Source organism: Rhinopithecus bieti, unplaced genomic scaffold, assembly GCF_001698545.2.
Source record: "Rhinopithecus bieti isolate Rb0 unplaced genomic scaffold, ASM169854v2 scaffold_39946, whole genome shotgun sequence".
Lineage (NCBI taxonomy): Eukaryota > Metazoa > Chordata > Mammalia > Primates > Cercopithecidae > Rhinopithecus > Rhinopithecus bieti.
This window is the reverse complement of record NW_016816417.1, coordinates 19743-37350: the sequence shown is the minus strand read 5'-3', so window position 1 is coordinate 37350 and position 17608 is coordinate 19743. Positions and strand designations below refer to the sequence as shown.

The 17608-nt window shown below is 54.0% G+C and overlaps 2 protein-coding genes across 6 annotated transcripts in view; both read right to left on the bottom strand.

The window, feature by feature from the left end:
• LOC108517059 (bone morphogenetic protein 8B) overlaps nucleotides 1-17608 on the bottom strand; it is a 27559-nt gene that overhangs the window by 5655 nt on the left and 4296 nt on the right. For 3 of the 5 annotated variants that reach the window (XR_001881990.1, XM_017854864.1, XM_017854863.1), the window contains exons 1-2: nucleotides 7559-8747; nucleotides 6990-7138 (exon numbers count right to left, since the gene is read on the bottom strand). Coding sequence is in view for 4 of the 5 variants with exons in the window: in XM_017854864.1 (XP_017710353.1) it covers nucleotides 6990-7138; nucleotides 7559-8313 (904 nt within the window). In the remaining variant the exon portion in view is untranslated. Of the gene's footprint in view, nucleotides 1-6989; nucleotides 7139-7558; nucleotides 8748-17608 lie in introns of those variants that run through there. The other 2 variants (XM_017854866.1, XM_017854865.1) reach the window with 1 other exon arrangement.
• OXCT2 (3-oxoacid CoA-transferase 2) lies at nucleotides 2373-3958 on the bottom strand. Its single transcript, XM_017854861.1, is given in 5 exon segments — nucleotides 2373-2446; nucleotides 2449-2814; nucleotides 2817-2888; nucleotides 2891-3890; nucleotides 3893-3958. Coding segments are annotated over 5 exon segments (1548 nt in total). The 5' UTR covers nucleotides 3944-3958; the 3' UTR covers nucleotides 2373-2387.

Sequence of the window (17608 nt, the reverse complement as noted above, 5' to 3'; positions counted from 1 at the left end):
CTCTCAAGTTTGAAGATTTTTCCCATGGATCACCTCATTGGGTCCTTACAGTAAGCCTGCAGCTCCTTCTTCACAGGAGACCCGGAGTCCTACTGCCAGTGACTTCGAGAACCAGCGCTCCCACCTCGGTCCAAGGACCCCGAGGCCTGTGTTCTATCTTCCATCCTGCACTTTCTGGGGTGTGAATGTCGAATTTATGACTGAGACAGCTCGTGGTAGTAGCTGCCAGGTTTAGCGAGTGCTTCTCTGCTGGGCACAGCCCAAGAGCAGGGCATTAACTGTCTCCCTGATGCCTACAAGGGAGATGCCAGGCAGAGCAGAGACATTGGAACCAAGTCCCAGAGCCCAAGTTTCAGCCTGCAGCAGTCCCATTCCAGAGCCCAAGTTCTTATGCATGAGCTGAGTTTATGGAGAAAAAAGAAAAGGCTGAAGCAGAGATCTGACTTGGGCCTCAGCCCCAGGAGGAGTGAAGCCTGTAAACAGGGGATTGTCGCCCACAGCCGCTTCCAGACAGGATGCTGTTAAAACACATGATAACTAGCCCTTCACCAATAAAACGGCATCCTCCTGTACTTGTTTGGATTTCAATAACCTTTCTATTGTAAAAGCAGTTAACCATGATAAAATTTTGAGAAAAAAATACCATTTTAAAGCCCTTCCAACTCCCATACATTATCATTTTTCTGGGCTACTCTGTCAGTTTAAGTTTTACACAGTTGTCAGCCCAGCAAAGACGTCCTCATTTTTTTTTTCAGCTTTCAAGTAGCCAGGCTTGGTGGCTCACACCTGGAATCCCAGCACTTTGGGAAGCTAAGGCTGGAGGACGGCTTCAGCGCCGGAGTTCAAAGCCCTGGAGCTCGTCATCAGATAACATAGGTTATTACCTGCTTTTCACGATAAAGATGGAGTGCAATGGAGCCTCTTCACTCTGTGCATGGGTGAAATTTCCTGATACTGAATTGCAGAAGCATGATTACCAGTTCATTTTCTTGTCTCTTTAAACAGTGCCAGTTCTTCAGTTTACACAAAAGCACATTTCACCTCCACTTTACAAGCACAGATGTACACACGTATGTACACACATGCATATATGTGGGTCTGTATAAACACACAGATGCACATACGCTTAGACACTACACATACAGATGTATTTATTCCTACATAGTTCTCCAGTACACCCTGCAGGTCAAGGACACTGCCTGCCCCACCCTCAGTCCCACTCAAAGGTCAGCCTTTAAGCAGCTGTGCCTCAGTCCCGGTGTCCACTGGCCAGTTGACTGAATAACCAGTGAATCCAGAGACCAACCTTTGACCTGTGACGTCATCTGCCACAAACAGGAGCGTGGACAAGAGCTGCTAAGACAGGGAGGCTGTGAGCTGCAGGCACTGACAGCAAGGAGGCCCAGAGAGAAGCCACTGGGCAGAGCTTGGTTCACAGTGAGTCAAGGTTATGGGGAAGCAGCAGAAATACAAGGACCAGAGCCAGGGTGCAGAGGAAAAGGCAAGACAGGTCACAACGAGGAGAGAACAGAGCAGCCTGTGTGGGGTGGTGACGGTCACCAACCCGGGCACTGGAGTGGCACTCTATGGGCTGACACATGGGGACGACCTGGGGCCCAGGGCAGCCCTCCAGGCTGCATGTGCGGCTCTGTCCTGCGATTCCCTGGGGAGCCCTGGCAGTGCTGGGGCTAGAGGGGCCATCAGTCCTGCATGCTTTGCTCACTATTTGTTTCTGTGCAGCTGTGATCAAGGGTCTTACGGGGTCTCCCAGACACAGGATAGAATGTCACATTAGATCAGTCACACCACAGACCCTCACAGAGCCTCTCTGAGCCAGGCCTGGCTAGGGTGCTGGGAACCCCTCTGTAGGCCTCACAGGCCAGGTGAGCCTGACTGGGGACTCTTGAAGTAGCTAATCCCAGGTTTCCATTTTACAGAAGCAGAAACTAAGGCCCAGAGAGAGCAGCAACTGTTCAGGGTCCCAGAGCAAGGTGGGTCAGAGCCAGGATTATCATATACTTTCCAAGCAAATTGCAGGGGCCTGGCTGGGTGTGGCTCGGGGAGATGGGGGTGGCAAAAGGGGACTAACAGCAGGTCTAGGTTCAGAGCCCTGCATCTGGCAGGCCTGGAGAAGTTCACCCACCCTACTCCTCTCCTTCCTTTTAGTGCTCCAGGAACACAGTGAGGAGCTGATCTGCTTTCCTGTTGTTTTTAATTAAAGTCGCAGCTCTCTGGAGGAGCACAGTCCACCTAGGGAGGAAAGTCGGAGGCCAGCAGCAAACGCCTCCAAGCACTGGAGAAATGCATTCCTGCAGTAACCGAAGTCCCCTGGGGAACCCGGTGGGACCCCCTGAGAAGTGCACCCCCCCGCCCAGATCCGGGTCCCATCAGGATACCACATGCTGCATGGGCCTGAGGTTCGGGCACACAGCAAAGGCACACCCGTGCTCCTTCTGACGTCGTCCACGGTCAGGCCCTCCCAGAGCTCGGTCAGCGTCAACCCTCTCTTCCTGTGCACGTCAAACACGGCCTTCTCGGTGATGATGCGGTCCACGCACTGCTTCCCGGTCAGTGGCATGGTGCATTTCTCCATGATCTTAGGGGTGTTGTCCTTTGTGCAGTGCTCCATGGTGACCACCACTCTGGTCTTCGGACTGGACACCAAGTCCATGGCACCGCCCATGCCTTTCACCTTCTTGCCAGGGATCATCCAGTTCGCCAGGTCGCCGTATCTGGAAACCTGCATGGCTTCGAGCATGGTTAGGTGGAGGTGTCCCCCTCGGATCACGGCGAAGGAGTCGTCTCTGGCGAAGCAGCACCCCCGGGAAGCACCGTGACCGTCTGTTTGCCTGCATTGATGAGGTCGGCATCCACCTCATGTTCCTGAGAAACGGGCCCAGGCCCAGGATCCCGTTCTCACTGTGAAGATGCACGGTCATGCTGGGGCTGATGAAGTTGCTGGCCAGCAGGGGGATGCCTATGCCCAGATTGGCGTACATGCCGTCCTCAAATTCCAGAGCTGCGCGTCTGATGATGCGCGTCCTGGCGTCCTCTTTGTTTTCGGCGTCTCTATCTTCCTCTTTCCGGATCGTCAAGCGCTCAATTCGTTTCTCATATTTCTGCCCCTTTATCACACGATCTACATATATGTTTGGAACGTGGATGTCTTCTGGGGGGAAAGTCCCCACGTCCACGATCTCTTCCACCTCCACCGCCGTGACGTCTGCAGCTTTGCACATGGGCACGTTGAAATTGCGGGCGCTCCCCCTGAAGACCACGTTTCCTGCCCGGTCGGCCTTCCACCCTTTCACCAGGGCGAAGTCCGCCCGGATGGCGCGCTGCAAAAGGAAGTGGTCGCCTTGGAACTCCCTCACCTCTCGGGGCTCGCTCATGATCGCCAGGTGGCCGTCCGGGGTGTAGCGGATGGGGGCGCCCCCTTCCTGGACCAAGGTCCCGTAGCCCGTGGGGGTGCAGAAGGCGGGCACCCCGGCGCCCCCCGCGCGGATGCGCTCGGCCAGGGTGCCCTGGGGCGTGAGCTCCAGCTCCAGCTCTCCTGCCAGGTACTGGCTCTCGCACAGCGTGTTCTCGCCCACGTAGGAACAGACGATGCGGCGGACCTGCCTGGAGGCCATCAGGAGGCCCAGGCCGAAGTCCTCCACGTCCACATTGCTGCTGACCACCTGCAAGTCCTTCACGCCGGTCCTGAGCAGCGCGGCGATCAGGTTCTCGGGGATCCCGCAGAGCCCGAAGCCCCCGACCATGATGGTCGCCCCGTCAGAGATGTCCTTCACCATCTCCACCGGGTCCGTGTAGAACTTGGCACGGGGCCGGGAGCTGGTGGCAAAGCGGCGGGCGCAGCCCTGGGACAGCGCGAGCCCTGAGCCTCCCCGCCGGCGGGGACCCCGCGCCCGAGCGCCGACGCCAGGAGCCGCAGCGCCGCCATGGTCGGCCCGGGTCAGAGGCCAGGACAGGCGGTGTGCGCCCCGCGTGCGCCCCAGGGCCGCGCGTCACAGAGCAGGGAGGGCGCCCGCGCCCTGACGCACTCCCGCCCAGCAGGTCTCCCCGGCCAGGCGCAGGCTCTAGGCCAGGCCCGCGACCCACCACAGGGAGGGGGCCGCTCCCCGGCTCCGCCCTGGGCTGGGGGCCCCCGTGTCAGTCCTCCGTGTCCAGCGCACAGGCCCCGGGCGCAGGACAGAGTTGAGGTCAGGCTCCGCGTGGAGGGCACCGGCCAGATCCCTCCTGCCCCAGTGGAGCCTCAGGCACAAACTCCAACCGCCCCGCCCAAGCTTCCCCCGCTCATTAGAGACACCAAATATTTAATGAGCAGGCGCTGCTGGGTGAGACCGTCGGTCATGACAACCCTCACTGGGCATCACTCTGTGCCAAGCAACCTCCTTTAATCCTGTGACAACACGGAGAGAGAGTGCCCCCTCAATACAGCCCCCCAGAGCTCAGGTTCACCCCTCACTATGACAGTGGAGACACTATCCCTCACCATCAGGAAAGGTCCCTGCTCTGAAGAGCCTCCCCCGACCCTTGTCCTCTGCACCCTCCCCCACCTCCCCCGCTCCAGCTCCCTGCTCCAACTTGTGCAGAATTTTGCAGTTTTCTTCCCTCTGCACAGAATCACTCCATCACCACAGCAGTGTGCAGGCCTCTCCTCACCTGTAAAGGACCTGCCTTGTCCGGGGTTCTCTCCAGCCCCAGCCCATGTCTCTGCTCCCCTTCCCCAGCAAAGGTTCTGGAAAGAGCTGTCTCCTGCCTCCACTGCCTGTCTCCCTCCACCTCCCCAGTCAGACCCACACTCCACAGAGATTTGGGCCATCAACAACCTCTGCGATGGCAAAACCCTCGGTCACTTCTCTGTTCTTGCCTTCAGTGCCCACAGCTGGACACAAATGACAAACCCTTGCTTCTGGAAACACTTGACTCTGGCGTCTTGGTCACCTCATCCTCCAGGTGTCCTGCTCCCTCCCTGGCTGGTCTCTGTGGGCTCGCTGTGGCCCCTCCTTGTGAGGTCTCTGGATGTTGGAGGTCCCAGCGCTCTGGGCCAGGCCCTCTTTCTTCTCCATCACTACCTCCTTCCCTAGATGATCTGGTCCCACCCCATGCTTTAAATCCACTTACATGCCAGCACTTCCCTCGCCTGGGTCTTCACGCTCACCTGTCCCTGGAGTGGCATTTCCATGAGGACCAGTGATCTCAGTAACATCCCAGGGGGCTCAGTAATATTCCAGCCAAAAAAGAACCCTTGGCCACACACCTCAAATGTGCCCTTCATCTATCTTTCCCCAAAAAGAAAAATCTATTGAAAAAAATCCACTGGTTCCATCCACACATCATTCAGGCTTCCTCCCGTTCCCTCACCTCCTCACCAGCTATAAGCATGTCCTGTCACTGAAATCGACTCATCTTTCTCCATCTCCACTGCTACCAACAGGCCGCTCACAGCGCCCACCTGCACCACTGTGGGGCTCCCATGAGTCTCTGTGACTTCACTCTTGTCCCTCTCAGTCTGCTCTCCCCACTGAAGTCAGGGGGCTCCTTATTTTATGCATATATTCAGTAAAGTTTTAATTTTACAACAGTTAATAGTTACATAAAAATTTGCAAAGATAGTATAGAGGCTGAGGGGGGAGGATCGCCGGAGCCCAGGGGTTGGAGGTTACCGTGAGCTGCGATTGCGCCACTGCACTCCACCCTGAGCAACAGAGCCAAACCCTGTCTCAAAGAAAAAAAAACACACAAGGAGTTCCCATATACCTGGACCCAGTTTCCCCTGGGAAATGTTAGTATTTTACACTAGTAGGGTACCTTTCTCGTAACTAATGGACCAGTACTGATATCTTATTATTAAGTAAACACCATGATTGATCTGGATTTCCTAACTTTCCCCTAATGCCCTTTTGCTGGTCCAGGATTCCACCCAGGACCCCACATGCACCGAGATGGTCATCTTAGGTGCCTCTGGGCTCCTCCAATTTCCCAACCTTCCCTTTTTTTTTGATGAGTTTGGCGGTTTTGAGAAGTGTTTGCCAGGTATTCTGCAGAAAGCCTTTCTCTTTGGGTTTGATGGTCTTCTTGTGGTTGGACTGGGGTTTCGGGTTCACAGTGGGGGGGGCTTCTGAAGCTCAGTGGTCTGCTTCTTCCCTTACACCCAGTGCACATGCTAGCCCCGTGCTGGTCACTGCAGTGGGCCTTCCTCACCTGGCTGAGGCGCTGCGCGTCAGGTCCCCCACACCATGTCCACACCGCACTTTCGGGAAGTAAGTCATTGTGCGGCCCACAGAAGGGGTGGGGAGCTCTGCTGCACCCTGAGAGGGGGGCATCTCAGAGGGTTCTCTTTTAAAACCTGAATCAGATCCTGTTGTCCACCACTGCTATTAAATAAAATAAATGATGCTAAGAACCCCACCACCTGGCCCTGGTTTACCCTGACTCAGAATGGCCCCTGGGATCCCCGCCCTCACCGCTGCTTCATGGCGCCCCCTTGCCGGGCCTCAAACACGCCCATCTCATGCCCACTTTGGCCTTTGTATTCCTACTGCCTGGCATAAAAGAGGCTCTCCCCAATTTCACCTGTGGAATGAACAAGGGCATGAATCCCTGTCTTGTAGAAGAGAAGACAGGGTCTGGAAAGGTAAGTCCCAGCCAAGGTCACTGAGGCAGGGCACTGCCGAGCTGGGCTTCAAACCCAGCCTCCTGGCCTCAGTGTCTGAGGGTACAACCACTTCCCCTCCTTCTCTTCCCAGGACAGAAACTCCCAAGGTGGAGGCTGCTCCGTGGGAAGAACCGCCTGCTTCCTGGGAAGCAGAGGGAGAGGAGAGAGCACCCCCACTGGGCCAGACCTTGTGCCTTGGACCTCAGTGACCCTCGCAGCAGGCACAGCTGGTGAGGCCGGGAACCCAGGGCCACAGGAAGCTGCTTCTGCTGCCTGTGCTGGCACAGAGAAGCCCCAGGGGCTGCTCCCACAGAGCCCCCAGCCTCACCGTCCTCAGTCTCCACATAGAGGCGGAGTCCCAGGTCCTTGTGACGCTTCAGCAACCAGCGGTCACTGGCTGCTGTGACGTCCAGCACCAGCCAGACCTCGTCCCCAGCTTGGAGCGTCTGAAGATCCAAAAACAACAAGTCAGACTCCCTGTGGACACGAAAGAACAATTAACCGGTGGCCGGCACAGCTGCCTCTGTGACTCCAGGACCCGCTGGGGGCCGTCACCGGGGCATCTCCTACCTGACTCTGCCTGTGCCCCTTCTGAGCCTCATCTCACCGCCTCAGCCCACAGAGATGTACACATGAGGAAACTGAGGCTCAGTGGTTCAATGACCTGTTCAAGTCCCCATAGCCAGGATGGCAGGGCAGGGACTTGAAGGCAGGACTGTCACTGGGGCTCTTCCCGCAGTGCAGGGGGCTCGGGCCAAGCATCTTTCCCGTCTTTGAGGGTCTCTTTTGGGTCCTCTGGGAAGTGTTCCACCAACCCCCACTCCCTGCTGGGTTGCCTTGACCATGAGACTGTGAGGCGGGCAGGGGCAGGGGGCACCTGGGCCAAGGGGAAGGCACCTGTTGGACTGCTCCTGGACCACCTGGAACATGCTGACATGGAGGGTCCTGTTGAGCAGGTGGATGCTGGGCACCTTGTAAATCCGGAACTCCGCAGCTGTGACCGCCTCCCCATCCGGGATCTGGGTCAGGTCAAAGCGGAACTCCTTCCAATGGGGCTCCTGCTGGCCCAGGGCATGATCTCGCTCCACTAGAAGACAAAGCAGAGCTGGGCTGGCACTCGGAATGGCTCGGACTTTGGAGTGGGCAGAGCTGGTGTGAGCCACCACCCCCAGCCACCCACCACTCAAGGTGGAGGGGACCCAGGGAGGCCTGGTGGGGCCAGTTTCCTTTTGTGCAAACGTTTGTTCCAGGCTTGGTCCCAGGGAGCAGACAGGGCTGAGAGGCCCTGCAGCCAGGCTCAGCCTGAGCCCTGCACCTGGCTGGTGCTCAACAGACCCCAGGCTCCAAACTCCAAACTCCCATTGCACCCCTTCTCGGTCTGACTGGTCCTGTGACCCGGAGATGAGACAGAGGAGGGAGCCTCCTCTGGGAGCTTCCAGGCTAAAGGGAAGATGGACATTGGACCCAAGGCAGAAAAGGGCCCTGGCCCTGCAGGGAAACCTGGTAGACAGGGACATGACCGACATCACCGACAGCATCTCAGGGGACACAAGCCATCCAGAGCCTGCCCACTGCCTGGATGGGAAGTGTGGCAGGGCAGGGCTCAGGGCTGACAGCTGAGCTGGGCTGAGGCATGAGTGCAAATCTGCCATGGGTCAGGGAGACGGGCCCTGCAGGTGCAGGTCAGCCAGGACAGAGGGCCAGAGCAGAGGGGCCTGAGGGCAGGGCAGGGAAAGCAAGCACCAGGAAACAGCAGAGGGCAGGAGACCGACGTTTCCTTTCTGGAACAAGGTGGAGGAGGAAGGAGGGAAATGTGGAAAGGAACAAGAAAAACCAGGGCAGGAGTGACAACTCCCGGAGAGGCCAGTCAGGTGCTGGGGAAGTCGGAGGGTCCCACTGGGCGGTGGGATCTGAGCAGGTGGCATCTGAACTGGCTTTGAAGGGTGGGATGGGGTCTTGGTAGGTGGAGAAGGTGGTGTGGAGGGTGCTCTAGGGAGAGGGGACCTCACATGCGCAAGGGTGGAGGCGCCCACAGGTCAGCAATATTGGGGACAGCATATGAGCTCTGCTGCGGCCTGCCTGCTGAGGGTGCCAATCCCGGGCCAGGAGCCTGGGCTGTGCTTCTGGCCAGTGGGGAGCACAGGGGATGGGGGCAGCAGGGGGGCGGCGTAAGGGGAGGAGAATTAGAAGACATGGTGGAGGCGAGGGTAGAGGCCAGGCTGGAGGTGAGATGGGCAGCAGGGCCCTGTGGCGGGGGCTGGCCTGACAGTCAAACAAATGCCACTGTTGCGGAATAAAGCCCACATTTCCCCAGGCGTCTGGAAATGCCCAGGACGCTATATTTAGGGAAGTCTCACTTTAGCCTCCTGTCCCTTTCAAACTCTAGAAATCTGTGTTTCCGGAAAGCAGGGGTGGGAGCCGCCCAGTGCCTTCCCCAAAACCCAACACTGAGATTTCAATGATATGTTAGTCTTTTAAAAAATGTTCTCTGGTTACTGGGCTCAATGACCACAGTCAGGTTTGTAAAAGCACCAGGCTGTGCGAGCCGAGGCGGATGTGGGGAGCACTTCCTGTCCTCACAGTGGGGACCTGGTCCAGCCATGGGCAGGAAAACAGCTGTGCAGGGCAGGGGACGGGGCCAGACGTGTGTGGGCAGGAGGAGGTGGCCGCTCATCCCAGCCCAGGGCGGAGAAGGAATGAACGTGCTTTGTTCCACAGCACCCGAGGGTGTCTTTTGAAGTCTTACTTTTTGGTCAGAAATAAGACTTTGAATTATGTTTTTCTAAATAAATGTATTCTTTCACTCATCTAATCAGTTCATCATGTTTAATTTAGAAATAAATGTATCCATTTCTTACTGTGTGTACCACACTGTTCTGGGCACTGAAAATACAGCAAGGAACAAGATGGACACCGTCACACAATGTGTCCATGGACACACACATGGAGTTTATGGCCTAATGGAAGACATGAAATATAAACAAAAAGCAAGTAAAATATGGGATGTCGTTTCTCGGTTCTACTGTAAATGCTGTGAAGGAAACAGAAAAGCTTACGGGCTCACGAATAATGGGTGCTTTTCACAGGGCTCCTGTGGCCTTGGAGAAGGAAAAAGATTAAGATCAGACACAAGCATTCTCTCAGGCGATGCTGATAGGAATGCTGTGTAGAGGAGGAATTTCGCAGCACCTAGCCAAATTACATATGAATTTACCCTTTGACACAAGAATTCCAAAGACATATTGACAAAAATATGAAAAGACATTTGCAGAGAGCAATTCGTTGGTCACAGGAAACAGACCAAGCTATCCCTGGTTCCACAGGCACCTCTAAATGTTTATTTCCTACAAAATCATAAAAGCTGCCCCAAATGGTCTAACGCTGAACCGGCTTCTGTCTGGGGAAGCAGCAAATGAATCTGCTTTCTAAACCACCTAAACCACCTTAATGTGACTCCTGGGAAAATAAACAATCATGAATCGCCAACCTGTGCTGATAGAACCCTCAGCTTCTTCCTCCAGCCTCGGATAAAGCCAACTCCAGAAGCAACCCCACGCTTCCAGGAAAGGTCCATGTGGGCAGCAGGTGGCTTCCACTGGCGACATCTGGGGCCCTGTGCTTGCCAGTCCAGGTTAGGCCTCCAGACGCCAAACTCTGCGACCCTCAGCCCAACATCAACAATAACTCTGGCTATTTTTGTGCCCTGGGCAATTTAGTCTCACCCAGACAACCTAAATCTGTCTTATTTCTGACCAAAAAAATGGGACTTCAAAAGACACCCTCATCCTCCAGCTCAGAACAGAATCTGGTGGCCTGTGACCGGTCCCACCTCCCCTCAGACCCTTCCCAGCCCCGAAGGGCTCACAGGAAGGGTGTCCCAGGGCCCTCCCTGCGCTGGCCCTGCCATCTGTCCCTTGGGCCTCTTGTGCCTTCTTCCTGCAGACGCCTCCCGCAGAGTCCCTCTTGGAAGCTGCTCTCCCCAGGCGGCCCCGTCCTTCTCAGTCTGGCTGAGAAGCCTCCCAGTCCTCAGACCCCAGGCAGGCCAGGCTTTCAGCCTCTCCTGGCCCCCATGCCAGGGCTTGCTGTCTCTGGTTCAGCTGTTCCTCTGGACAGCGAGCCCTTGAAGGGCTGGGATGGAGCCACGTGGGTGGACATGGGAGGCTCGCATGTTGGCTCATCGGCCGCTGTGTTCCAGGGCCCCAGAGCGGGGGTGCCCCGGCCCCTTCTTCCCAAGGGCCTCTTGTCCCCACGACAGCGGCTCAGTGTCCGGCACTCAGAGCCCCTTGGGCTGGGTATCACTGCCAGTCTGGGTGTGGCTACCATGTCCCCGTGTGACTCCGTCAGAAGCCACCGACATTCTCATTGCTGTGGACATGCCTCCTCTCCCGGCCTGGCCCCTGAGGGTGGACAGCGGCTCCCCCAGAGCCCAGGGCACACGGGATGGGCCTGCCTGGCTGGTCCCACAGGCAGCAAAGGCGGGGTTGGAGGGCCATTCAGACCCAAACAAGGCTTGGGCCCACGCCTCTGGTCAGGCCAAGGGAGGGCGGGACTCATGAATGTTGGTTCTGGTTCTAAGGGGTTCTCCACCAGAATCTCAGTTACCCACCTACAGCGAGGCCCAGGCCTCCATGCTGAGGTATTTCCAGCCGGGTCTCATCACTGGCTGCTTCAAGGGCTGTACTCCATAAATGGTGCTGCTCTCAAATTTACCGGTCCAGGCCTCAGACGAGCTCTGACCCCATTAAAGGGAACACCCACCACCATACCACCACATCAAAGCCCGCCCAAGGCCAAGAACTTAGATCAGGAGAATGTAAACAGAAGGATTGCAAATTCGTCTAGCGGAAATCCCAAAGATGCAATTCCTCTAGCGAAATCCCAGGAAAGAACTGAACTGTGGGAATTTTCCAGAAAGAAGTGGTCACGGTGACACATCCTCTCTTGCCTGTGGGAAAGAGGTTCCGGGAGGAGGGGGGCTGGGTGCACCTCCCCACCCTGTGCCTCACCCCGGAGGAGCCCCATCAGCAGGCAGGGGGTGGGCACATTCTTTGGTCAGAGCTGGAAAGGCCTTCAGGCAACCCTGCAGAGATGGGGAAACTGAGGCCAAGGAGGGGCAGAGGGTTTCCAGGATTAGATTAGAGGCCCGTGTCAGATTAGAGGCCCGTGTCAGATTAGAGGTCCGTGACTGGATGTTCACACTTGGGGCCAGTGTGAAATGAGTGGCCCTGGAGTTCAATGGGACATATTGGGATGGGGGTCACCCGTCAACAAGGCCCTCCTGTCAACAGACACCTGAGAATGCTCGTGAAGCCACCTTCCTCCAGGCGGGGCCCTGTGGGGTCTTGGGGTCCCAGGGGAGGGTCCAGGGAGCTGTGGCACCCATTGTTGGCCCCCACACAGACAGGGAGGGCCGGCCCCACTCTGTCCCACCTGACCAGGCCCAGGCTTCTCCCCGCTCTTAACACACCCTGCCTCTTGCTGAGTTCCTCTTTCCTTCAATTTCCTGCCACTCAAGGGCTGGGTGCACCATGGCGGGGGGTGCCGGGAAGAGTCAGACTTGGTCCCTATCCTCAGGTTGTTCAGGGGATGCTGGGAAGTAGGAGAAAGGGGGCTAGGTGTGCCCCTGCATCACACAGACAGAAAGCAACTGGAATCCTAAGAGAAGTGCACGCAATGCAAGACAAGTGCTCTGGTGACGGTCGTAGTCACGTACAGGGCTTTGGAAGAAGGAGGCAGAGAAAACTTTCCTTGAAAACATGTTCAAGAGGGGTGGAAGAACTCTGAGGAAGAGAAGTGAAGAGTCACCTAGGGAAAGGCTGACAGGCAGGAGATGCTGTTCCAGGTCGCACTTTTTAAGCACTGACCTGTGTGTCAGGCACCATGCTGGGCACATGTGGTACCTCCTTTCTGTTCATGCTAACCTGACTGTGTTCATTATCTGTTGCTAGGTAACTCATTATGCAAATGTAGCAGTTTAAAACAACAAACACATATTGTTGCACATTGTTCTCAGGGCCAATAATCCAGGAATTTAGCTGGGTAGGACTGGATCAGGGTCTCTCATGAGGTCACAGTCAAGCTGTCAGCTAGGGCTGCAGTCTCTGAAGACTTAGCTGGGGCTGACCGATGCACTTCTAAGCTCTGTCTTTAGCTGCTCACCATGTGGCCCTCTCCATAGGGCTGCTCACCTCATGACCTCCCCCAGAATGAGGCATCTGAGAGATGGAAGCCACAGTCTTTTATAGACTAATCCTGGCAGGGACCTATCACTAGGGTCATATTCTATTGGTCACACAGACCAGCACTGGCACATGTCGGAGGGGACGCAGAACTCTGCACATACCAGGAGGCGGGGCCGTTGAGGGCCATGGTGAAGGCGGCACCATGACAACCCTGTAGGGGACATTATTCATCCCAGGTTATAGATGAGAGCACTAAAGATCCCGGAAGTTAACTGATTTGCACAAGGCCGCAACTGGAGGCATCCAAGGTGGGATTCGGGTCTAAGTCTGTCTGGACTCCAAAGTCTACATTCGTTTCTCCTCATCCACAGCCTCTCCAAGCTGCAGCTATGTCAAGGGAACACCAAGTGGTGCAGTTGACTAGAACGCTGAACTTGGAATGCCAGGCTGGGGAAACCTGAATTCCATTCTGGCTTGAAGGGACACACAGAAGCTCCTGAGCAGGAAAAGCCATGATGGGATTTTCACTTCAGGAACTGGCATTTCAAGAACATGCAAGAGGCCAGGCGCAGTGGCTCACGCCTGTCATCTCAGCACTTTAGGAGGCCGGGGTGGGTGGATGACTTGAACCCAGGAGCGAAAGACCAGCCTGGGCAATATCATGAGACCTCGTCTCTATAAAAAAAATGCTTAAAAATTAGCTGGGCATGGTGGTGGGCACCTGTACTCCCCAGCTACTTGGGAGGCTGAGGTGGGAGGATCATTTGAGCCTGAGAGGTTGAGGCTGCAGCAAGCTGTGATCGTGCCACTGCACTCCAGCCTGGGTGACACAGCAAGACCCCATCTCCAGTCAGGAGCCATGCCTCCTCTCCTTTGGCCTTGTTTGTCTCCCAGAAAATGAGAGAAGGATCTTGTCGGTCTTCTGCACTGTTGAGCCCTCACACCCATGTTTGCCAAGTGGGTGAATGGACATTTCTCCCATTTGGGGATCATTTATATTGAGTAGTCTTTGAGCCTCTCTTTCTCAGTAAATGAGCAGACTTTGGGTTGGGCTGGGGCTGTGCTTTTATTAGCCCCCAAGATAAACAGGAAGGGGAACAGCACACAGTAGGTTTGCAGCAGTGCTTGCTAAGGAGTGTTCACAGACTGCGCTTAAAGCCCTGAACGAGTCAACTTTCTCCATACCTGGGTCTTGCCGCCGTCAACTGCCCCAGAACCCTGACGTGTGCAGGGTCCAGGACTGTTCAGAAGGAACGGCTGCTGCTCAAGATAGAGCCAGCAGTTAAAGGAAATTACCAACTTTTGCTTCTGGTCTTGCCACTAACCAGCTGGCCTTGGGCTAAAAACAAATAAAGCTGATATTTATTGAGCACTGACCAGCCACTCTTTTCATAATTTTACACAGATTGACTCATTTCATACTCCTAATCATCCAATGAGGTAGCTCTCCCATTTTACAGATGAGGAAACTGAGGCTCAGAACATTAAATAAATTAGACTATAATCGTATAAACTGTATCTTAGGTTAAGCTCTCTGGGCAACAGAGTCAGAAAATTTACTGGGAAAACTGGAAAGTTTACTGCTTTTTGCAGTGAATAAAGGCAGCAAGTTTCGGAAACAACCAAAACAAAGGCCTCAGACAACTGCGACCGCACAGGGAGCTCTGGGGCTGGTGGTCCTTCAGAGCTGTCTCTCCTTAAGGCAAGGGGGCTGGGCACCGATACTGCCATAGACCAGCTGTTGGATGTGGGGTGTCCCCAGGGATGGTGTCTAACCTCGGGCAGCTTCTTAGGGCCCAGTCAGTCAATACCTAGAGAAGGGCCAGTCATGGTGGCTCACACCTGTAATCCCAGCACTTTGGGAGGTCGAGGCTGGTGGGTCACCTGAGGTCAGGAGTTTGAGACCAGCCTGACCAACATGGTGAAACCCCATCTCTACTAAAAATACAAAATTAGCCGGGTGTGGTGACGGGTGAAATTCCATCTCAACAAACAAACAAACAAACAAAACCTAGAGAAGGACTCACCTGTGAGCTGTCAGCAGCCAGCACTCCAGGCAGCTGGGTCATGAGCGACTCAATGCTGAAGAGAAGCTCTGGGAAGCCCCCACAGCATCCACTACAAGGAGGCCTAGGTGGAATGGGGATTTCACCCAGGCAGCCTGGGTCAGATCATGGAGCTATGCTTTTTACTACTCTGCTCTAGGTCCCTAAGTAAATGACTGGGGGTTGGGGCATAATCCCACAGGCCCTTCCCTCATAATACCCTCAGCCACTTATTGAGCAGTGCCAGACACTTGTTAGTTTTGTTTTTGGTTTTATTTTATTTTATGTATATATTTATTTATCTTTTGAGATGGAGTTTCGCTCCTGTTGCTGAGGCTGGAGTGTAATAGTGTGATCTCGGCTCACTGCAACCTCTACCTCCCGGATTCAAGTGATTCTCCTGCCTCAGCCTCCCAAGTAGCTGGGATTACAGGTGCCCGCCACCACACCCAGCTAATTTTTGTATTTTTAGTAGAAACGGGGTTTCACCATGTTGGCCAGGCTGGTCTTGAACTCCTGACTTCAGGTTATCTGCCCCTCCTCGGCCTCCCAAAGTGCTGGGATTACAGGTGTGAGCCACCGTGCCTGGCCAGACACTTGCTAAGTTTTTATGTGCTATAACCTATTTAATCATTGTATTATGATATAGGCATTATTATTATTATTTAGACAGAGTCTCGATCTCCCAGGCAACCTCCATCTCCCGGGTTCCAGCAATTCTCTCCCCTCAGCCACCCGAATAGCTGGGACTACAGGTCCGTGCTACCATGCCCAGCTAATTTTTTTTGTATTTTTAGTAGAGACAAGGTTTCACCATGTTGGCCAGGCTGATCTCGAACTCCTGACCCCAAGTGATCCACCCGCCAAGGCCTCCCAAAGTGGTGGGATTACAGGTGCACACCACACCTGGCCAGATACAGGCACTATTATCGTAGCTTTAAAGATGAGGAAACTGAGATGCTGAGACTTTAAATGACCTGTTCAACAGCTCATAGCTCTCAAGCAGTAGACTCAGAATTGAAAGCCAGTGAGCCCCACTCCAGGGTCACTAACCACCACTCTGCTGCCCCACCTCCAGGGCCTACCCTCCTACAGCTGTGATCTACCTTTCATATCTGCTAATGTGGGTCTGTGCATCCAGGACCCAGGGCCAGTCACTTATACTCTTTGAGACTCAGCTTCCTCCTCTGTGAATGAAGGCAATCGTAATCATTTACTCCAGGGGTGAGAAAACACTGCAGAAATGGGTAGGACTAGTCACTAGGGATCCAAAGCATGCACCGTTCTGGTGGCCAGACAGAACTTTGGGGAAAAGGGACCCACCTTAAACTCTTGGACGGGCAAATACCTTTGGACATACAGTCACCCTAATATTTGACTTTTAAGATGGATAAAAGATTTATTGTTAAATTGAAAAACAACAAAGTTGCAAAACAGTGAGCATTAATGCCCCATGCAGTTAAAAAAAGAAAGAAAAGAAAACGCTGGGCATGGTGGTTCACGCCTATAATCCCAGCACTTCGGGAGGCAGGGGCAGGAGGATCAGTTGTTTGAGACAAGCCTGGGCAATATAGTGAGATCCCATCTCTATAAAAGATTTAAAGCAATTAGTTGGACATAGTGGTGCACAACTGTAGTTCTAGCCATTCAGGAGGCTGAGGTGAGAACACTGCTTAAGCCCAGGAGTTCGCAGTTGCAGTGAGCTATGATCATGCCACTGCATTCCAGCCTGGGTGACAGAGACCCTGTCTCTGAAAATAATAATAATACACAAATGTTAATATTTGTATTGACAAAATATCAGGGCTGGTTGGGGGTAGGGAGTGCTGCATTAAAGGATTAAAACACTGATATTCTCTGAGGTACAGGGAGGATTACTTGGGGCTTTCATATCATATGTTTCTGAATATATGGTCTGAGCTTTCTATAAGGAAATTCTATAATTAATTTATATGATTTGAGTGTTCTAAAAGGAACATGCAGTAGTTCTATAAATCCCAAAACAAACATATTTTTTAAGCAGTAGTCTCAGTTTACATCACAGGTTCCCATTCAACACAGTCCATTTCAGCAGCACACACTGCATTTAATGGTGGGCCAGGGCCTGGGCTGTGTGGAGAGGCAGCTGCTATTGTGGAGAAGAGCAGAGGATGCGGAGGCAGGGAGACAGCCCGCTGTGTGGCCTTGGGAAAACCACGAACCTGCTCTGAGCCTCTCTCTCTTCTCTTTCAAACACAGATGTGACGGCAATCGTGAGATACCAATGAAGGAATAGACGTGGAGGCTCTGGGCACATGGGCATCGCTGGGTATCATCTCACACCAACCCAGAACAGCCCCATAAGATGAGTATCTCCATTTTACAGAGGAGGAAAGTGAGGCTTGGGGAGGTTGACTGGAAAGCCCAGATCACACTGAGATCAGGTGTCGGTGTCAGGATGCAAATTCCGTGTATGTGGGTCTCAGGTCAGAAACCCCCAATCTAGCCCTGTCTGTCTCGCCATTGTTCAGCCCCTCCTGTTTCCAGATGGGGCGTGTGTGTCACCCCACAATTACCTTTAGGGCTCATATATGCATTATGTGTCTCTTGCACTAGAGAGTCATCTCCCTGAGGGCAGGGACTTTACTTTTTTCTTTTCTTTTCTTTTTTTTTTTTTTTTTTTTTTTTTTTTTTTTTTTTTTTTTTTTTTTTTTTTTTTTTTTTTTTTTTTTTTCCTTGGG